The sequence below is a fragment of the Lolium rigidum genome, chromosome 3 (assembly GCF_022539505.1).
Source record: "Lolium rigidum isolate FL_2022 chromosome 3, APGP_CSIRO_Lrig_0.1, whole genome shotgun sequence".
In the NCBI taxonomy this organism is placed as follows: Eukaryota; Viridiplantae; Streptophyta; class Magnoliopsida; order Poales; family Poaceae; genus Lolium; species Lolium rigidum.
Window position 1 is genome coordinate 24,712,263 of NC_061510.1, and position 22,858 is coordinate 24,735,120.

Below are 22,858 nucleotides of genomic sequence, written 5' to 3' on the forward strand. Positions count from 1 at the left end.
TGTACTTCCATGTATGACTAGTATCTTTAGTTCTTGGGTAGATGGAGAAACCCTAGCATGCATATGAATTGAATGATGATTATGATTTCTTTTCTCTTATATGAGTGTTTAGTAACTTTATCCAATGGGATTGTGTGAAGTCGACCACACAATACTTTGCCCTATGAGACATTGGGCGAAGTTACCGTTGTGCACGGTCAGTGAAAAAAGGGCGCGGTGACAACATCCGCTGCCTCCGATGCCTTGTAATAACATGGGATAAATGGGATATCCACAGAGGGGATATCCATAACCACAGGGAGATCCTTAATCACTAGAGTCTTCGTCAACTTGCTTAGATAGAAGGTCTAGTGGTGATTATGTGGGGTGTGTTGCATATAATATATGATCACACCCTTGTAGGGACCCCTACCTGTATACACAACTAACCAAGGCATGTTACATATTATTTACATTTTACGAATGCTAGCTAGTGGTGAATCTACAACTCCGCATGAGCGCCTTAAATCCCATTGCAGTTCTCTCTAACATTATTCGCATGCATTATTTACTTTCATCATTTAATTTACTTTATTTTACTATCGTTGTTAGTTCAGTATTACTTAAAATCTCCGGTTGGATATAGTAAATCCATAGCCACTGATAGAATAGGTTATTTCCAAGATTTGGGTACAGAACGTGGCTCCGTTGACAACGTACTTGCGGCTGTCTGTAGTTCCAAAACACATAACTCTTATGGACGATACTTTAGGGATATATTTGTTGTTGTTTGTACAACAATTATCCTATTGTTGTGCAGGAAATCCAGTCATGAAGGGTTGCACCTATTTAAAGCTCCACCCGATATTTAATAGTTGTAATTCATTATGTTAAGTGCAGAACAATGGCGAGCATGCCATGTGTTTGTTGTTGTGGTATTAGGAAAAGTAGCCAAGTGACATAAATGGCAACTCTAAGTGACATGAATAACACTCAGGCATTTTGGTATACGGGTATCTAGGGATAAAGAGGGAACAAAATACTTGTGTCTAGTGACATAAGTGCGCATTAAGGGTATTATAGTTCTCAACCTCATGTTTTGGGACATATTTCCCATGAGTTTATGGCATGACGAGTTGTGTACGATTCATTTCTGACAAGTACGCCACTACGATTGATTGGAGAGATAGATAGAGATAGAGAGATCAGGTGAACTCATGAGCTCAAGTACACTTTATAAATAAGAATAAACCTTCAACATATCCTCTTGTAGTCTAGATGATTTGATCATCTCTCAGTTTCTTCACATTTACTACTTTGTTGCATTATACTTTCAAGTATCAAGTTAATAAATATCCATTGTATCTTTAGTTTTATTTCATAGATAACTAGAATTATGATAAAGAGAGAGTCTATCTTGCTTGGTTAGGGAAGTGGATGCCACCTAGGTTCCATCCTCACAAACACAAATTTGGGTTCTTATTATTTCAAAAAATAAATTGATATAGGAGCTTTCCATATCGCATTCCTTTAATGAAAACTAGAATTGTGACTATAGTTTGAGAGAATAAATAGCTTTAGCTTTTTGCTAGTGTGGTTTGATACCTTATACTTCCATATTGAGATGTTCTAAAACTATCCCCTTCACTTGGGGTTATCACAATATCCATGTCAAAGCAGTGTGCACAATGACTATGAGCCTGGTGATCGATCTTTCAGTAGTGTTCTTGGCAAGTGGGGGTGGCAACACACGGAGGCGTTGTTTCCTAGTGGTGCTCTTCGAGTAGCGAGTCTTGATTTATGGGGTGAATACCCTACGTTCGACCATCGTTGGTTGTATCCAACAGTAACGGGCTTGTAGTCGCTACTTGTGCAAAACATTGTCTACAGAATGCTTTGACTCTCTTCAGGGTAAAAGTCATGACCTAAATAAAGCTTGTACATCTTTCCCATCCTAGAGGCATCGTTGTTGGATATACTCTTTTAGTGTCGCGTTCTTAGTTGTTTCAGTTGCTTCATGCCACGGCGAATTGCAAGCCACTTTGGTTGAGGTTTTTCTCTGCTTGCCCTTTGTTTTTATCCTTTTGGTTCTGTGTCATTGATGGCTCGACTAGTTTGTGATATTATTTTGCTGCAAAGGTAAGATATAATTGATATCTTATTAATATTAATGTATCTTTTTTTCAAAAAATGGGGATCTCTTCTATTTGCACAAAAATGTGCCACATTGGAGACGACATTGATATAATTGTTTTCCCATTTTAGAGTTCATAATATTAGTTGTTTGTTGGTTAACACGTTGATAGTGAGGTGCAATATACATTCATATCCTATGCTAGATTTTAATTAGATGGATGTCGTAAATTAATTCTTCAAAATTGAGAATAGACATACTTCCGTCTTTCATTTGAGGAATTATGTACTCCGTCCGATCCATAATAAATCTCATGGGTTTAGTTTAAATTTGAAATTAAACCCCAACACTTCTCATGGATATTAGTGGAAGTATAAAAAAATACCGTGAATTGAAAATGTTTAAGATGTGTACTCTTTGTAGCCAAACCATTGCATATTTTACATATTTGATATTGGACTTCTATTTGCAATCACACCAATGTATCTTTAGTAACTGGAATTGTTTAATTTCGCAAAATAAAAAATGCAGGGCGTGGTGAAACACCAAACCGGCTTATGTATAAACAGACTCATCGCATGCGTAAATAATGGGTACTACGGTGAAACCACATGACAACATTTCAGTACTTGTGCACCACAATCATTATACCAGCTAGATGACTGCACATCATCCGTCTCATGCAAATCGCCTTTCAGATAATTGAAGAAAATAAAAACTAAGATCCCAAATAATAATAATCATCCATAGATGCATCTGGTGGGCTCCTTATGGGGGTTATGAAGGATATATTCGAAGTTAATGTTTGTATTTTTTGTATTTTTTTCGCAAGAATGGTTTTAGTGGGAAGGAAACACATTTTAAGTGGAACCTTGTTAATGTGTACTCCCTCCGTCCACAAATAAGTGTACCTGCGGGGTTTTCAAGATAAATTATGAGGTGGAGTGAAAAATACATTGGGAACATGCATCTCTCCTCTTTAATTCTTTCACCTCCAATAAGCTACTTGCATGTAAAAAGCAAGAAGAATATATGCTCAATATTATTGGGTTTGATTTCCGTGCGATGAGAGAGAAGCAATTAAATTGCATTGGGAAGATAGGAGTACACTCTTTTGTGGATAAAGTTTAGAGGCTAGATGTCCACTTATTTGAGGACCGAGGGAGTATGGTGCATCTTGTTCGAAAGATAAACCGGAATTTCTAGTAGAACTCGTAAATGTTCTTAACTGTAATAATTTTCCTTTTATGTCTGTGGGTGATTTTAGCATTATTAGAAGAGCCTCTCAGGGAAACAAAGTTAAAAGAGTCTCGTTGGACTAATCTTTTTGATTCGATTAGTAAGCACCGGAGTCTGAAAGAAATAGAACTTTCTGGAAGATGTTTTAGGTGGTCAATTAATCGAAGAGATTCTATTTTTGTCCAGTTAGACAGAGTTATGATACCTTTGAGTGGGAGTTGCAATATTCTCTTACCACGGCCAGAACACTAGTTAGAAGTGTCTCTGATCACGTGGCTCTTTTATTAGACACGAGAGTGCATCAAGATGTACCTCACAAGATGTTTAAGTTCGAGCTCTGTTAGTTTATGCGACCTGATCTGGTAGAAATTGTTTCTAATGTTTGGTTACATAATCATAAGGGCAAAAGTAATTTAGATAGATTTCATAACAGTTTTGCTAAACTTCTTACGTACTTAAAAGATGAAATCTAAATATTGAGGGGGAATTTATAAGAGAGAGAGAGAGAGATGCGATTTCCATGCAACTTGATTATCTTGATGAGCAAAGTGAGTTAGCAGGTTTATCTATTGCTGACTATGACCGTAGATGCTATTTATAGAATAAATTAAATCGTATTCTCCGAGAAGAAGAAACTAAGTGGTTACAAAAAGCAAAAGAAAGAGATTTATGTGAAGGGGATATAAATACTAGATACTTTATGATCAAAGCTAGTGGTCTTAAACGTAAGTGTTTTTTTTTTTAATTATGCCAGGAGGATGGTACGACCGAAGGTGATCAAAATATACTAGCTTATGCAACATAGTTTGCAAAAATCTTTTTGGTCCGGTGGATTTACTACCTGTATAGTTGGATATCCCTCAGAGAGTGGACAAATGAAAGCCGAGCTATATGTAGCACTTTATTTTTAAAAATTCAGAAATCATAGTTTTAAATTTCAAAAAATTCTGAAAAAAATCCTGGATGTAGCCAATGATGGTATCTACGAACATGTAAAATCTCAATGTGAAATTATTATAATTTTAGGCTACACAAAAATGATAAATGTGTTGATATGAGAATAATGAATAGTGCACATTTCAAAACTATAAAACCTGTCATATTTTGTCATTTTTGTATAGTCTACAATACAAAGAATTTCACATTGAGATTTTGCATGTTTGTAGATTTCATCATTGTCTACATCCAGGATTTATTTTCAGATTTTTTAAAACTTGAAAGTATGATTTTTGAATTTTTGAAAATAAAGGGCTACATGTAGCTCGGCCTCTGTTTGCAGTTTTCGGATATTCCTCTTCCTACTGATCTTGATGATGTAGATAAAGAGATTTGTAATAAGCCTTTTAACTTGGAGGACATAAAAATAGTAGTGTTTTATATGAAGCACAACAGGCTCCTGATCGGGTTTCCCATAGAGTTTTTCCAAAAGTTTTGGGATCTAATTAAGTTGGATCTTTTATCTTTGTTCATGGATTTCTACAAGGGTAATTTGGATATCCAACGCTTGAACTATGTCATTGTTATTTGGCTAGCTAAAGGTCTTACTTAATGTAATCTTTAATTTTTTTTACTAAAGTTCTAAACAATAGAGCTATTTGTATGCTCATCTCTACTATCCAATCTACTTTTATGAAAGGCCGTTTTATTTTGGATAGTGTAACCATTTTACATGAAACTTTACATTATATGCATAGGAAAAAGAAATCTAGAGTGTTTTAAGGTAGATTTCAAGAAAGCTTATGATAAAATAAATTGGGACTTTATGTTCTCGATTCTAGATATGAAAGGTTTCCAGATACAGTTTGTAAACTTGACCAAAGCAGTAATTAACAATGGCATGGTTTGTATCATGGTTAATGATATTTTAGGACCTTACTTTCAAACTAGAAAGGGTCTAAGGCAAGGGGACCCTTTCTCTCCTCTCTTGTTTAATATTGTCGTTGAAGTCTTGACTGTGTTAACGAAAAGATCTCAATAAAGTTATTTAATTACTGGGCAAGCAACTGAGTTGATGGATGATGGAGTAGCTATTGTACCGTATGCGGACGACACGATTTTCATGTTTGAGGATAATTTAGAGAGTGCTAGGAATTTTAAATTTATTTTGTGTATCTTTGAGCAGCTTACTAGTCTAAATTTTTTTTTCTTCATAAAAGCGATGTCTCGTTTTTTTTTTGCTAATGCAATAGATACACAAAATATGTATTGACATATCTTTACTTGTAAGAAAGGAGATTTCTCATTTAGATATTTTGGGGTCCCGAAGATAAAATAGAGAAGAAAAGTTCTAGCTGGAAAGGTAATCTTACTTCGATAGGGACTAGGCTTATTCTGATTGACACTTCGCTTAGTAATGTTCTAGTTACATGATCTCGTTTTTCTCTTATGCGAAAAGTGGTCTTGAAAAGATGTGACTTATTTAAGGCCCATATGCCTTGGCAAGAAAAGAAAAATGTGCACATTAACCATTTAGTGAAATGGGTTGATGTTTACCGACCAAAGTTCGCGCGGGGGGTGGGGGGTGGGGCTTGGGGTGACAAATTTACACCTCAAGAATGTTAGCCTTCTTTGTAAATGGATTTGTAGGTTAGACAATGAAGAGGGTCCCTGGCAAGATTTGGTTAGAGCAAAATACCTAAAAATGATACTTTTACTCAAAGTAGACCAAGTCCTGCACACTATCATTTTTGGTCTGGTTTAGTGTCTATTAAGGATACTTTCTATAGTTATTGCAAAAGAGTTATTGGCGATGGCAGGAAAACTCGTTTACGGGAGGACGAGTTGGATCGGTCACAAGCCTCCCTGTCAAAGTTTCCCCGCTTATATAATCTTTGTTATAGCCATAATGTCACGGTGAATACTTGTGTTAACTAGAGGTCTTTCCTTCTTAAAATTTAGGAGGTTTCTAAGGGAAGAAACCAAAGACATGTGGACCAATTTAGTGGCGATTTGCAGTCAAGTTAGTTTGACTGATGAACCAGACGTAGTTTCTTGGTTGTTAACTAAATCGGGTGTTTTCTTCGTAGAATCTATGTATTCCTTCCTAATAGCTAAAAACACGAACTTTCCTCATAAAGCTTTGTGGACCCACAAAATGCCTTTGAGGATCAAAGGTTTTTGCTGGCTGGTGATCAGAAATAGGATTCTGACCAAAGAAAATTTGCTAAAAAAGAGGGTGGAAGAAATTAGAACTATGCGAGTTTTGCGATGGACGTGAGACTCAAGAACATTTGTTCTTTTTGTGCCATCTGTAAATTATATTTGGAATGTGGTTAGTGTGGCGTTGGGTATCAATTCCATGCCTTCGGTTTCGGGGATCTTTACCGTGATTGGTTCAATGTTTATTCTGGTAGAGATGTTATGATAGGATCTGGGCTATTTGGAAAACGCGAACTAAATCTTGCTTTCAAAGAATACGGTCTGGGGATCCTAATAATGTTATTCTTTTTTGCTTATAATCCTGTTAACAAATGGGCAAAACTGCAGAAAAATGGACTATGTAAGTGTCTACTACAGGGAGCTACGAGAATGGCACAAATAGCACGAGAGATTATCGGATAGCTGCGTGATGTCCTAGGTCCTCTCCCGATGAAAAGTTAAAAATTGCATCTCCTGGAAGTCTACTGTAGTAGATTGTAACCTGTGTATGTATTGTCATCCTGTGTCTTTATAGTGATTTGTATGAGCCTTCAGATTGTCTAGTTACCTGGTTCTGTTTTTCAGAATTTTAGTAATGTTTCAAAGTCAGTTTATGGAAGTAGCAGAGGTTGTTCTGCTTCTTTGTAAAGGATGGTTCGTTTTTATTTTTGTATAATAACTGACACCCTAGTTTCTTCAATGAAACTGGGAGCCCGTTGGGGCTTCTCTTCTCTAAAAAAAATCCCAAATAACAGCCCGTGCTACCCCAAGACGCATACAGAAAAACCAAGACGGATCGACGTCTAATAGCCTCTGTTTAAAATAGCCGGCTATAGCTGGGGCAAATGGAAATCAGTTCCAGTCCGAACTCTGCAAGGGTCAAAGGATCGATACACCGGGGGAGGCTGCTGCTAATTACATTCGCCTTCCTGAACCTTTACCCTGGTCTGTGATCATTCAGGCGCTTGCAACAGTCAGCAAATGCTTACTTACTTACTTACTCGCGGACCTTCGTCCCTCCACTCAGAGTCATCTCTGTTACACAGAGGATCAGGGACGGATGGACGGGTAAACAAAACAAATCAAGAAGATTCGAGAAATAACAAGGGAGAAATGCTTCTATACATCGTTCATTTCAGGCGGTTGATCTGCTTCGTGTAAGTGTGGCATTTGGCGATGCATCTTGGGCTGCGGAGCAGAAGCAACACCAAGCAAGTGGAGTAAGTGTGGCATTGGACGGTTACTGATGCATCTTCGCCTGGGGAGCCGGGTAGCCTACAGGCATGACGTAGGGCGAGTGCCCCGGCGGGAACATCACCGGCGTTCCCACGGCGGCGGCGGGGACCATGTGGTGACCAGCGACGGGGTGGCCCATGGGCGCCCCACCGTACATGCCCATTCCGGCTGCGGGGTGCTTCGTTGCCTGGCCTTGCTGCGGGACGCCCTCGCCGGCGTTGATGCTGGTGATGTCGTGGATGCTGGAGCGGCGCCTGTCCCGGTTCATGGAGTTGAGGCGGATGAAGTACTTCTGCGCGTGGCTCGCCACCTGCGTGGGCGTCCGGGAGATGACGAAGTTGCGCGAGATGCTCCGCCAGTCACCCTTGCCAAACTTGTCCAGCCCCAGCAAAAACAACCTGCACATAGTAACATAAATACGCCATGATTGTCCCCTTAAAAAACCCACCATCAATGCGAGCGATCGACCACATGAAACTTCCCAATTACACCAAGAAGAATCTAAAACTTGACATGGCAGATGCAGTCCTTGGCATGGTCAGCCAATTCGTGGAAATTCGAGACATACAGCAAGAAGAATCTAAAAATTGACATGGTCAGCCAATTCGTGGAAATTGGAGACATGCAGCATGTGTACCTGTGCTCTTCCTCTGTCCATGGGATAGTTCTTCCGATCGTCGCGCCGGTGCGCGCGGCGCCGGCACCGTCGGATTCCTCCCCGGCGTAGCGCGGTGATGGTGGCGCACCCGGACCGGACTGGACCGCGTCAAATGAATGAGCCCATCGGCTCGCTGGACGACCTGCTCCATCCATCCATCCAAATCCAAAACAAAAAAGAAAGAAAACAGAAAAAGGAGACCCACCCAAACCCTAAACAAACGATGCCAAATTCCCCATTCTCCTCGAGTCGAGCCCCTTCCCTCAACGCCCGCCGCCGCTCTCTTCAGACCCCAAATCCCCTCCCCTCCGCCGCCCAATCCCCTCCGCCGCCACCAGCGCCGCCGCTCAAGGGGACCACCTCCTTCCTTCAACGCCACGCCCGCTCTGCACCGCCGGCCTCCTCCTCCTCCTCCTCCTCCTCATGGTGGCCTCCTCCTCCTGCTGCTGCTAACGCCGTCCAACCGGAGGACCAAAAGCAGCCGTCTTCACCGGACGCATCTTCCGACTCCGCACCGCCGGCCTCCCCGACCTCCTGCTCCCGTCCACGCCCGCCCGCCCGCCGCTCCGATCTGCAGCAGCTCACACCACTGATGCTGCCAACCCGACCACCACCACGACTCCTACCGACTCACAACTCACAAGGACGGGGAGTCTTGGACGAGGACGAGGAGGCACACCTGCTGCTCTGCCTGCTCCGACCGCCGGCCGGGGATGAATGCCGCTGAGCAACACCGGCCCTCCCTTCATCATGCACATTTCCTTTTTCTCTCTCTATACCCTGCGTGTCTGACTAGGTAGCTTCTGCACCCACTCTGACTTGTCCAAATTCGGATGATCTATACATCCGAATTTCAACAAATTTAAGACATCTTTTAGACATCCGTATGGATCCAATTCACATCCTCAATATGATTTACCGTATGAATACTAGCCCCTGTAGAATGCACACACATATGATTTACTTCATCCTAGATGTGTGTAGCTACGTCAACCGCTTGCTTTTGTCACCCACAAGCTCGTCATCCATTTCTTTCGTTGCTGGGACTAAATAAATAAACAATACCACTCACTGCTTTATCTTACACCCTTTGATTCCATGGCTACTATTCTCTTCTAATCATTCTCTTTGCTTTTCGTCACAGAATTCCTTCTACTCAACATGCAGTGTGCCTTATCGCTGGCTAGCCTGAAGCAGATTCAGGACGACTTGTTCCACTCTGAAGCCGGGGGACAAGAATGGCTGCAACGGATAGGTACATCCCTCTGCCTTTTCATTATCAATAATAATTGTGCTCTTCTGATTGCTTTTCTTTCCCATGCATATTGTTGCATTCACGCAAAATACCATGTGTAGGGAGCTTGGCATCCCACTCCGTGCCACTGACGCAGGAGCGAGGATGGGTTGCAGCTGGTTGACTGTTGAGTCCGACCTACCTGGGACAAGCAGGGTGAGTCGGGCATCATCGTGTGTCCGCGGCGCTGATTATTTGCGCTTGATTTCCCATGCTCAATGCGGCCCTATTTTGTTTTCTAATCTGCATGTATCTTTTCGTCTCGTCAGAGAATCTGGAAGCAGCTGTTGAGCACCTCACCATTGAAATCCTGCTGAATCTGAGCTCATCTATCGATTGTTCTTGCTGTTATGTTGTTTGCGTCGACAATGGTATGGTGGGACAGATAGACTGCGACCCTGGCACCTCAAGTAGCAGGTTTTCTCAAGTGATTCCTCAGGCTCCCCCTCGCACCCTTGACTGTGCCGTGACTTGTTGTTTCAGCCGTCCGTTGAGTCAGTGCCCTGGGTCCTGCCATTCAGCCGTTGCTCTTTTAGGAATTTCTGGTGCTTTCCTGGTACTGGAATGTGCTGTGGGTGGCTTAGTTGATCCGGCGCTATTTGTATTTGCTAGCTCTGTTTCTGAATACTGGAATGGTAGTGTTGCTTAGGTGTCTGGTTGTTCTGTTGGTCGGACTATATAAACAATAGCACTGGTTTATCCTACAGACTTGCTTCCATGGCTAGCATGCTCTTCTAATCATTCCCTTTGCTTGTCATCACAGAGTTTCTTGTACTGAACATGGAGCGGGCCTTATCGCTGGATAGTGGGAAGCAGATTCACCACAACCTCCTTCACTCATACATAATGGACAAGAACGACTGCAACCGATAGCTGCATCTCCCTGCCTTTTAATTATAAACAATAATTCTGCTGTTTTGGCTGCCCAAAGTTACCTGCAGTTGTTGGTGATCGCCAAGCCCGGGAATTTAGCTTGTGTTTTTTTCTCTGCTCATTTCTCTTGGTGATTCTCTCTCATGATCAAATGCTGCATTCCTTTCTGTATGTGTGGGGTGAAAAGTTTGGACCCGACCATTGCTTTTAGTTCCGCTAATCTCAAGTTTTAGCTTTCATTTATCTCTTCTGGAAAATTGGGAGCAATGTTTAGTTACGTGTATGCTTAATTAGCGGTAGCTGATGATCTTCTTGTACAAGGACATGGTTAATTAAAATCTTCTTGTTGTTATTGGTGAGTTCTTGATGATTGTATCATCAATAAAATGACATGTGACTGTTCCCTATGTATGACATGTGGTTGGTTTCTTAAGAACCCTAACGCGATATATATAACACTGTTATATAAAGTGGGTTCTACAACCGTTATATTCACATACTGTTGCTCTGATTTTAAAATAGCTGAATCCTGAGATGCTTGTATTTAAGTTCTGCCGGCATATGTTGCAATTATACGGCATATAGGTATTCAAGTTTACTTGACGGGATCTTGGTCACACATAGCTAGCTAGGCGTTCATGCCCAAAGTGCTACAAAAACTAAGCATCCGGCTGGCCATCTCTAGGTAGCAGTCGGTCCTCCATTTCTTTTCTTTTTGTAATGGGGAATGAATGGCTTATTGCGTGCAACAGCGGCATATTGCGTGCAACTGGGAGCAAACATAATTTTGAGGCTTGACGCAACTTAACTTTGGTGGTACGAGCAAGTCAAAAAATAAAAAAAAACTTTGTGTTACGGTTGAAGCTGGTCTTTAAGAGAATTGAAATTTTTTTTACTGAGAAGGCACTCACACGCACACAGTCGAGCATGGAATTTCTTGCTGTTTCGTGTCGCAGCATGCAGATGTAGCTCTAACGCCATGGTCGCCGGCCGGCCACGCTGCCAGTGCTACTCACTAGCTAGGAACCTGATGACACAAGCGATGCAGATGGTGATGAGCGAGACGTAGGCGCCGGTCATCAGGGACGCGGGACACACAATACGAACTGAATGGGTTTCTTATATTTTGTAGGATCCCAATTTGAATTCAGCAGAACCATATTTTCGTTTTTCTTGATTTAACTCAATTAATGCTTTAAGCTTTAAGCTTTAAGACATAAGAGCACGTACCTCCAGTTGTCTCCCCAACAAGGCCCCGGCCAGGAGCCGTTTTTCCATCCGGACAGCGAAAAATGGCCCAGCACGCCTCCGGATCCTCGTTTTTGCCCAGATTTGGGCTTTCATCCATCCGGCGAGCCCATGTCAACCCCCTCCCCCCGGGGCGTGCTCGGGGAGTCGGGAGGAAACAAAAGCGCGGGAATCATCGAGGAAAGTTCCCGCGCGCCTGGTGGCACCGACTTGTCGGCGAGAAAGGCCGATCGTCATCCTCATCGCATCGTCTTCCGCGCGCTGTATAATCCTGCCGCCGATCGGTCGTCGCCGCGACGCGTAGCTTCCACGCGGCGAGTTAATACCGTCTCCTCGAATTCACACACCGCCCCCCTCTATTTATCACGTAGCTACCACGCCTGGCCGCATTCACCACCGCCGTCCCCCTCTCTCTCCACTCTTCTCTCGTCGAAAAAGACTCGGCTCCTCCAATGGCGGATCATTTCCCCGACGACAGCGCAGTGAACAACGGCTTCGGCCGGTGGTCCCTCCACCAATGGGAGGGGCGGCTCCTGTACATGGCGGGCTACCCGGCGCCACCGAACTTCCACGCGTCTGGAGGTTGGCGGCTAAGCGCGGGAGGCGTGTCGATTCTGCCGCCGCCGCAAGGCGACGCCCTGGTGCCGGAGGCGGTGCTCGCCACCATGAGCGACGAGCGCGCCGAGCCGCGCTTCTTCCCAGAGAACTACGAGGCGTGGGCACAGTTCTTCCGCGACATGTACGACCGCGAACTTGCCACGTACGACGGCCCTCCCCACCTCCCGCGCGCAACAATGCCGCCGGCCGCCGCCACTGGTGGAGCGCGTAGGGCCGCACGCTCGAGAACGTCCTCACACACATCGAGGGCAGCAACTTCCCCGTGCTGGGGATGACGTCGCCGACGGTGGTGCCTTCCGTGTCGCGTCGACACGAAAGCTCCTGGATCCCACGATGAATGGCGTTGTCCTCGTTGTCGGGCTCGGCGTCAAGGTCGGCCACGTGTTCGAGCGGGTCAGCGGCTTCTGCGACGCCGAGGTGCGGCCTGCGCGCCGTGAAGAAGGAGCCCGCCTCTCCACCACCAACTAGAGGGCGCAGTAGCGGCGCCCTCGTCATCCGCGAGGGGTGGGGGGCGCCTCGTCTCCGTCACGCGACCAAAAGAGGAAGACAAAGAAGGAGGACACAGTGGCCGCAACATCTTCCGACCTCGCCTCCGAGGAGGCCGCGCGGGCCAAGGACGCTACGATCCGCAAAGCCATCGCGAGGCCGCTCAACGACCTCGTCCCTGCCGACAACGCCCTCCCCATGGACGCGGCGCTCGCCTGGTCTAGGCAGGACTGGAGAGGGAGGAGGCGGAGCAGCAGCGGCATCTTCTGGACCTGGCGGCCGCGCGGCGTCGCTCCGCACCCGCGCTGCTCATCACCTGGAGGACAACAGCGAGGATGAGTGGTATCGGCCGACACCGTCGCCACCACGCCACGGCGACCCTGGCTAGGGTTCCAGCCGTTGGGGAGCCCCCGACCGGAGCAGCAGCCAGCAGGCACCGCCACCCGAGGACGACAGTGACTCCAGCAACGACGGTGGAGACGGCCGCCATTTCGGCATGTAGAACGCCGTGTTTTTACGTTTAGTTTATGTTCCCTCTAGCCGAATTCAAATGTATTATGAATTCGGCCTATATATGTACGAACTCGCCTTCGCCTATATATGTTAAATATCTCTAAATTTAGGCTAAGTTTGAACGTATTTCGTCTTCTTCCATTTGAATTCGCCATTTCACCTTCATTCCCCTAGGCACTACGGGAACCCGCCGAGGGGCCGACGGCCGGCAGCCGTCGGCACAACGTACGCTGCCGTCGGCACAGGCCTGTGCCGACGGCCGCCGTCGGCACAATATCGCCTCGGCACAGCCCCTGCCGCCGTCGGCACAGACTCTGCCGTCGGCACAGCGTCCAGCCCGACGGTCAGACAACGCCGTCGGCACGGTGGCCGTCGGCACGGTCCTAGTGGGGCCCAGCGAGCGTCTAACGGCCGTTAGGCCGGGGAAGGAGTTGTGCCGACGGCCAAGCCGTCGGCCCAGCTGCTTGTGCTCGGACGGCCTGGAGCCGCCACGCGTCCACGGCCCTTTTCTGTGCCGGCGGCCAAGCCGTCGGCCCGAGTCCATCGGCCCGGCCCGCGTCGCCGGGCGCTCCGCCGGCCAGCTGCCGTCCACTCTTCTATGCCGACGGCCAAGCCGTCGGCACAGCTCCTGCCATTTGGCACGGCTAGGGGGCTGTGCCGACGGCTATGCCGTCGGCACAGACTTTACCATTTGGTTTCCCGCGCTTTTCCTGGTCCGGCCACGGCAAGCACGGCAAATAATCATCACAAATGGCAGTAATATACATTGAAATGCATCACAAATGTAGCACAGCACATAATCATCATCGTCATCATATCAAATGTAGCAACAACATCATCGTGATACAAATATGTAGCATGTAGCACACACGATCATCATACATCGTCGACACATGGCACACATGATCGACGCACACCCGCTAGACACCTAGCTAAGGGGGAACTAAGATCGGGGGTCCAACCAAGTTCCGACTTGTAAATTCAGGCGTCCGGCCTTTGTCAAGGTAGACCGAAGTAGAACCATGGCACTGAACCATCGCCGGCGGGGAGAAAAACCCGAAGCACCGGGAGAATGGCGGCCGGGGTGCATCGGTGTGCCCTCGCGCGACGAACCGAGGAGAGGGTCGGTTCCGCGAACTTCCCGTGCCCTACATGTTTGACAAGAGTTAGCATCTTAGACATGCGAAAGGAAAGCGGTGAAAGCAGCTTAGACAATGGTTAGGCACAGGACTTACCGGAGTCCGTGCGTAGTATGTGGCCGCGAAAGCTTCCCTCGATGGGCACACTGGAGTCGGCCCCGGCCTAGCTGGCTCCTCGGCCGGAAGTGCGATCCTCTCTCCAGTCAAGAAGAACGTCCTGAGCGCCTGCAAGATAGTTTAGATGTCAAGCGCCGCAGATATAAAAAAAGGGGAGGTGGGACTTGTCATGTCTTCGAACCATAAAAGATTGGAACTTACACGACTCGTCGCCTCCACAGTACTCTTCCCAAGCCGCTCTCTTGAGGTCCCACTCTGCTACAACCGTCAAGTACTTCTCATAAGCGGCCGCGTGAGGCGGCCTCAAAGTGAGCCTACAATTTCCAAGAAAAGGAGTCATGTCAATTTAGCCATTCGGGGATGAATGTTGGAAAGAAGATGGAAATGAGAAAACTTACATCCGTACGACGGTGTCGAGGAGGCGCGACCGGTGGGTCGCCGGTGGTGAGGGTGGACCGATCTGCGTGAGGGTCCTCTGCGGCTTGATCACCCCACTAAGAAGCTTCGTGCGGCCATGCTCCGCGCCGCTCCCCGCCACCATAATCGCCGTCAAGTCGGTCTCCTGCTCAATAGGATCATCCACCTCCGGATGAAGACCCTTGAACACCGAGCGGTACTTCTCCAACTCCTCTTCGGCAAAGCCGAAGTACTCGAGCAGCGAGGGCTGAGGCTGGCTCGGATCGGGCTGCTTCGGCTTCATCTTACGCCACCCTCCCACCTCGGTGAGAGGCTCCCGAGTTCCGCCTCACTGCACGACAAGATAAATGTTATGTGTATCAAGTAGTAATATGAGGGGAAATAAATGCAAGTTGTTCCATGTATATATGTACCTTGTGCTTCTGTAGCGCTCGGTGCTTGCGGCTTCCCGCCTTGTGTGTTCCTCCGGTGCCCGGTTTGCCTTGTTGCGCGCGCTCTTGGCGTTGAAGTCGGCGTCTTCGCCAATCCACCTCGCTACCAAGGCCTCAAATGCGTCTTCCTTATTCTCGCACCATAGGGGCATAACACTGAAAAACCATAACTCATTTGAAGAACACATAATGCAATCCCAACTATGCGGCAACATAGAGTCTCATTGAATATTTACTTACCTTGAAGTAATCTTCCTTTGTCGGTGAGGATCCTCCACGATATTGTCGGCTTTCTTGACCCTCGTGCCCTGCTCGGCCTTGAAGTGCCCAATGCGGGTATGCTTCGATTGTACCACTTGTTGCCTTGTCAACCTGCGACAAGCCCTAGTCGATACCGCCTTCCCTTGCTCAACCATCTCATCGGGCACCTTATAATGGGTGCTGCAATCATGCATAAGAATAATTGTGAGAGAGACATGAGTTAGCATAGTGTGGTCATCAACTATGAAGTAAACTCGAGAAGCATGCTTTACCCAAAACTTGGTGTACACGGCGTCAGAAGTTGTCCCAAAGCCCGGGCAAGGAGCTGCCTCATAGTCCGCCCAAGTCTCGGCTAGCTTCTTCTCGCCGCCGGGGACCGGAGTGTAAAAGCCCGGCCAGTACTGCCTAATAAGAGCTCCAATCATGCTCGACGGCTGGCGAACCCCCTTGTCATATGCCCAATTGCTGCACAATAATCAAAACATTAGTATGCCAATCAGTTATGCACAATAATGAAAACATTAGTACATAGCAAAATGAATCTAAATGTTCAAAATTAAACTTACTCTTTTTCGTTCGGGATGATGAGGGCTTTCGCATCTCGGCTAGTAGGCTCCCTCCTCTCATCAGGGACTTGCGCTTCACCACGAATGCGCAACTTCTTCGACGCCATCTCCCTCTCCGCCTCCTCGTCCTGCCCCTCCACCTCCATCTCCACCTCCATCTCCACCTCCATCTCCCCCTCAGTAGACTGTGTGTGAGCGGACTGGGAAGCCACGTCGCCAGAAGCAGAGGGTATGTCACCAAGGAAAGGTCCACCTCCACCTCGTCCTCGTCCTCCACCTCCACCTCGTCCTCGTCCTCCACCTCCGCCTCCGCCTCGTCCTCCCGGCTCGTCCTCCACCTCCACCTCGTCCTCCACCTCCACCACGTCCTCCACCTCCACCTACACCTCCACCTCCAACTCCACCCGTGTCATCGTCCGCGTAACGCGTGCTGGCACGCGTTGGTCTTCCACTTCTAGTGGTCCCGGTGAACTTATGTTGGCTCATACTCTTCAAAATGGAGTTCATGGATTGCTTGCTTCCGCTCATATTGATCAATCACCTGCATTGACAAAGAGTAAACAAGTAAGCATTCATGCCTTAATAAAATGTAGACACTAAGCAAAAAATAGATACTAAGCATAAGAAGCATATTGAAAAATAGATACTAAGCATAAGAAGCATATTGAAAAATAGATACTAAGCATAAGAAGCATATTGAAAAATAGATACTAAGCATAAGAAGCATATTGAAAAATAAATACTAAGTATAAGAAGCATATGGAAAAATAGATACTAAGCATAAAGGCATAAAGGACCCTCACCTCGAATCATCACTATCATAATGAGGCATTGGGTTCTCATAACGAGGCATTGGGTTCTCATTTTCACTATCACTATCGGTATCATGTGAGTAATGAGGTTGGGTGGGAATGTCCGGTGGAGTCTCATCATTGAACCCATTGCCCTCATGTAACTTGGTGAGCATTTGTATGTCCTTTAGGTCCACCATTGTTTCACCATGAAGATGTGCCTCATTCTCGAGGTCCTCAAGACCAATTTCTATTTCGAAATCCCCAAAGTTCTCTTGCTCTTGATAAAAAATTCCCTCGTATGTTACGGGGTCAATGTTGTTGTAATCCTCGTCGGAGGGCATGGGTAGCTTACCATGTGGTGATACCTTGAACACGACTTCCCGGCCTTTGAGGTACTCCTTTTGACATGGGTAGGGCAAATAATAAACTTGCTTGGCTTGGTGAGCCACAACAAAGACATCGGCTCCGCTATAGCGAGGTTGAAGGCCTAACTTCAACTAACCCAATGGAAGGAGTGCTTCTCTGTCCAACTTGTGGGTCGAACCGGTGGCATTTGAACACAACGAGATTGAGTTGTATGTTTGTCCTATTGAATGTCGGCTCGTATACATTCTCTAACCTTCCGTAGTATTCTATGTCATCGGATCCTTTGGTGAAGACCCCGGTATTTATAGTTTTTGGGTTAGGCCGATTCTTACGGTGATACTGCGTATGGAAGCGATACCCATTCACATCGTACTTCTCATACATTGAGATTCTACGGTTGCAACCACAGGAAACACATCTCAGCTCATCCGTCATCTCAACGTTGGGATCACCTCCCTACAAATTCAGTTCAAATTGTTTCTTTGCATTAGTTACGTGTAATAAGAGGGACAAGTCACGGATTGCAAAAGTATTGGCTAAAAGGGACTTGTTAGAAATTACTTTTTCGTAGAACCAATCCGAGGAATTTTTTCTTTCCGGGACGACTCTCTTTCAAAAGAATCTCCATCTCCGCATCAGAGGGATCCGTCGATCTCGTCCAATATTCATCCTTGTATTGGCTAAAAGGGAGAAAAAACGTATTAGACCAAAATCGAGTTACTAATTGCAAAGTAATTTGTTCACCATTTTACCTTATGAATTTGAGCACTTCTTGCATGTTCGTAACCACATAAAACATTATGCAATCTTTCTCTTCCTTTGTCAAGATGCCCTTTTTAGAGGCACCAGCCTTGCCACAGTGACATTTGAAGAGGAGGAGCTTGGGGTCATGCTTGGGCTCGTCGATATTGTACCGAGATATCGGGTTATGCATAGTGGGAACATCATCCGCATAGTACGTTGTCGTGGCGTCTGCCATCTCCCGGAGGATAGTTGCCTCAGCTATGCATGCTTCAATCTTATTTTTGTTGCCACATTTGTTTCGAATATACTTGAACTCTCTCTCAATACAAAAGCGCCAACGATACTTGCACCGGTCCACCCAAGAGTGCCTCGTTCGCAAGATGCACAATGAGATGTAACATCGGAGTAAAGAAACCTGGTGGAAAGATCATCTCTAACTTGCATAACAACTCCGGCACTTGATCATGCAACTTCGCAATCACCGACTCACATATACGCTTAGCACGGACCGTGCGGAAGAAATGGCTCAACTCCGCAAGCACTCGCCGGACATGCTCGGGGAGATACCCTCGAACCATCACCGGCATCGGTCGCTCAATCCATATATGATAGTCGTGACTCTTGAGCCCGTTTACTTTTCTGTTGTAAGATTGACTCCCTTACTCATATTCGAACAATAGCCATGCGGGAACATAACGGCGTATTTCAGCCACATCATTGCCTCCTTCTTCGGAGACTATCAAGCACGTAGTTGGCATGCGGCTTGACCCAATTTTTTCTATTGCCCTCGGGAGGATGCATGTGTAGTCTTTGCTGTCACACAGATTCTCAACATCGACTCTAGCCTTGACATTATCCTTTGTCTTGTCAGGAATGTTCAGGACGGTGTTAAAAACGGACTCCCCCACATTCTTTTCGGTGTGCATCATATCGATGTTATGGGGAAGTTCGAGATCCTTGTAATACTCGAGCTGCGTTAAGCCTGGCACGTGAGTCCGGTTGTGTGTCTCACCATATCCCACATATGTTTTGCGGGTTCTTTACTACGGCTGGAGAGCACGTAGCTCACCATCAACGGTTTCACCATTGAACTTTGGTATCGTTTCTTCTTCACGCACAACTTTGCCCTTTGTGAAGTTCTTTTTGTCTCCTACTGAACCGATGCCCTCTTTTGAGGTACTTTCGATGTTTGTCAAATGCGACATATTTGCGACCCGCATTCAGCCAAATGAACTCCAATCGGTGCACGCACCTTGGGCATGGAAACCTACCAGGCTGTACAATGCCCGCAAAATAGAGCGTACCCGGGTAGGTCGTGCATGGAATATTGGAACCAAACTTTCATGACAAAGTTTGTCTTCGTTGCTCGGTCGTATGTCAAGGTCCCATGGTGCCAAGAGTGGTGCAAATCATCCACAAGCGGTTGCATGAATACACTCAAATTCTTCCCCGGGTAATCGAGGCCACTGGAATGATCATCGACGGGAATATGGTCTTCCTTTGCATAAGGACTCCGGGAGGGAGATTGAGCGGAATAACAAACACGGGCCAACGGCTGTGCGCGGATGCTGACATACCATATGGATTGAATCCATCGGTTGCTATCGCAATTCGACATTCCGAGCATCATTTGCCTTATCGGGGTGTTTTGCATCGAAGTTACGCCATGCTTTACCATCGGATGGGTGCCCCATGTTTAGTCGTCCCTCCTCGTCCTTGAATCTCAACCCGTTCTTATGCCACGTCATCTGTTTGGCTGACTCCTCGGACATGTAAAGCCGTTGGATTCTTTTTATGAACGGGAGATAACGAAGAATCTTCACGGCGACTTTTGTCTGCACCTTCTCACCATTAGCTCTGGTTATCTCATGATACCTAGAGGACCCACACTTGCTACAATATTTGTCATCCGCAAACTCTTTCCAAAACAAAAGACAGTTTTTGGGACAACAATCATACTTCACATAATCCATGCTGAGCGCTTTCAACATTTTCTTTGCTTTGCATACATGGTTTTAGGCGAGACAATGGCCTTCGGGCAACATGTTACCAAGCTGTTACCAGATTTTTTTCAAAGCATGCACGGGTCTTTGTCGAGCTGGGCCTTGTCGGCTAGTACTTGCGCGATGGCATCGAGCTGAGAAATTTTGCACCCTCGTATAGAGGCCTCTTAGCCGCAGCCATCATATCATAGAAGGCCTTTGCGGTAGGCTCGGGTTCCTCCGGTTACGGCGGTTCCTCCGGTTACGGCGGTCCCTCCGGTTACGGCGGTTCCTCCTGTTACAGCGATTACGGCATGTAGGCATCGTGGAGATCATCTAGCAAGTATCTAATCCCATCGTCCTCATTGCCATCGATTCGCTGCCTCATCACCTCACCTCTGTCACGTTCGTGCTGAGCAAAGTCGACACACGTGACGTAATCGGGCATATACCCATTCAACCAAAGATGTTTAGTCATATCATCCTTTCCAGTGACGATGACGCCTCTTGCAACGAGCGCAAGGGCAACTTGGACGAACGCGACTTTGAACCACGCGCTAACTCCTTCACTAATAAATTGGTCTTCCATACCCACTCTTCTGTCATTTCGGTCGAACTAGCACGGCCCTTTGTACATCCACCCATTATCAGCCATCCTGCGCTTGATTGGGAGACAAACAACAAATAGTACCATGAAATTAAATGCATCATATTTTTATTTATTTTACGGGCGAAACGCATGTATCAACCTACATCTCTACTAGGTGGGCTCCTAGCAGCCGCCGGATCCGTAGTTGGCTACGTTCTCCATGCTCTACCCCGGTCCAAGTCAGAATTTCGGCAGCACCTCCCCGCTGCTCTCCCGATACACGTCTCGGCAAAAAACCGAGAGGATGTGCATCCGGAGAACAACGGGGAGCGCCACCGAAATCCGACTCGGACCGGAGTAGAACATGGAAAGCGTAGACAACTACGCATCCGCCCGACTTGTCCCGTAAATGCCGCAAGCGTTACGGTTGAAAATATGCCGACCACTAATGCATATTTATCCGCGTAACGCTCGCGGACGGGAAGTGACACCTAGGTTACGCAACTTTACTTGAAAAATGAATCTAGTGATGTAAAAAAAATGCGGAGAGGGGAGGCGAAGTTTTAGCTCACCCTCGGCGGTGGGAGAGAATCGCCGACGACACGGCGGTCACGACGACACGGCGGTCACGACGACACGGCGGTCACGACGGAGCGGTCGTGGTCACGGCGAGGCGATCACGACGGAGCGGTCACGACGGGGCAATCATGGCGGGGCCTAGTTAAAACAACAACAAAATTAGTTTCCATTTGCTCTATTTCTATTTGCTCTATTTACAACAAAATTATTTGCTCTATTTCTATTTGCTCTATTTACAACAAAATTATTTCTATTTGCTCTATTTACAACTAAATCATCTACAACAAATAGAAATAAAAAAAAGGAAAAAATGGGGGGGGGAAAGGCTTACGGGGGGGAGGGCGGCGGCGGGGACGGGCTCGGGAGGAGGGTGGCAGCGGCGCGGTGGTGGCGGCGGCCGGGGAGGAGGGCTGCCGGGGAGGGCGCCGGGGAGGGGGCTGCCGGGGAGGGGCTGCCGGGGACGAGGCGCCGGGGACGGAGGCGGCCGGGGACGGGGACGGAGGCGGCCGGGGAGGAGGGCTGCCGGGGAGGGCGCCGGGGACGGGGGAGCCGGGGACGAGGCGCGGGCAGGTGGGCGGCGGCGCGGCGCGTGGGCGAGAGGCGTGCGGCTGGCGGCGGCGCGGTGGTGGCGGCGCGCGCGGGCGGTGGCTGGCGGCGGCGAGGGCTGGTGGTGGCGCGGGCGGTGGCGCGCGGCGGCCGCGAGGAGTGGCGCGGGCGGTGGGCGGTGGGGGCGGGGAGTGGCGCGTGCGTATGAGCCGGACTCGGTCCGGCTCGGTCACATAGGGCAGCCCTAGGCGTGCAGGCGGCCTAGCCGTCGGCACGGGTTTTCATTTTTTTTTAATCTTTTCTGATTTTTTTCTCTGCGGGACTACAATCAAGTAAAATATAGAATGCGGAAGCGAAAATCTATAGGCATTTTTTTTATTTTCATTTTTTTCCTTTTAAGCGAAAATAAGGTGGTTTTGTGTTAAAAAATGACTTGCGCTAATTACCGTGCGAGAAAATCTATAGGCATTATATATTGAAACGGAGGGAGTATTATTATAGGGAGACACACACATTTTGGGGCCATTCCGAGCCTTTCAATGCTCGATTTACGACGAAAACCTAATTACTGTTGACCGCGCGATCTACCCCTTTGACTACATCCCACCGGGGCTCCCACAGTGGGCATATGCCTCTATTTGATCTTGGTTACGTCATAGGTACATGTGATAACAACTATCAGCCCATATGACTTCGTTTGCTTCGCCAAGCTGTGCAAAGCGGGGCCGCGGGACATGCGGTATGGTCGTGCCGGGCGCGCGGTTGCACCCGTCTGCCAACGCGCGAAACGGAAAACATTTAGCACATAAAATGACGCGTCATAGACCTAAAACCATTTTTCCCTCCATTTATTGAGCGAAGGAAAGTGTCGCCCCGGTTCAAATCCGGTCGGTTTCCGGCGGATTCGGCGG

The 22,858-nt window shown here is 47.2% G+C and overlaps 1 protein-coding gene and 1 long non-coding RNA gene across 3 annotated transcripts; one reads left to right on the forward strand and one right to left on the reverse strand.

Moving 5' to 3' along the window:
- Nucleotides 1–7,336: 7,336 nt before the first annotated feature.
- On the reverse strand, nt 7,337–8,539 carry LOC124694525 (transcription factor MYBS1-like). Its single transcript, XM_047227503.1, has 2 exons — nt 8,364–8,539; nt 7,337–8,124 (listed from the first exon to the last, which is right to left on the reverse strand). The coding sequence occupies exons 1-2, from the start codon at nt 8,537–8,539 to the stop codon at nt 7,731–7,733; spliced, it is 570 nt and encodes a 189-aa protein (XP_047083459.1). The 3' UTR covers nt 7,337–7,730.
- A 390-nt stretch (nt 8,540–8,929) lies between these two features.
- On the forward strand, nt 8,930–11,140 carry LOC124701304. Of its 2 annotated transcripts, XR_007001982.1 has the most exons (4): nt 8,930–9,180; nt 9,529–9,834; nt 9,948–10,105; nt 10,442–11,140. It is a non-coding gene; the product is annotated as an uncharacterized LOC124701304 (long non-coding RNA). The 2 variants fall into 2 exon arrangements; XR_007001981.1 differs by having other exon boundaries at nt 8,946–9,834.
- The last annotated feature ends 11,718 nt before the right edge of the window (nt 11,141–22,858 follow it).

Bases quoted from the DNA above. Each gene is read 5' to 3' on its own strand.
- LOC124694525 (XM_047227503.1), bottom strand. From the start codon at position 8,539: ATGGATGGAGCAGGTCGTCCAGCGAGCCGATGGGCTCATTCATTTGAC. The intron at 8,125-8,363 runs GTACACATGCTG...TACTATGTGCAG, and splicing joins TGGACAGAGGAAGAGCACAG to GTTGTTTTTGCTGGGGCTGG.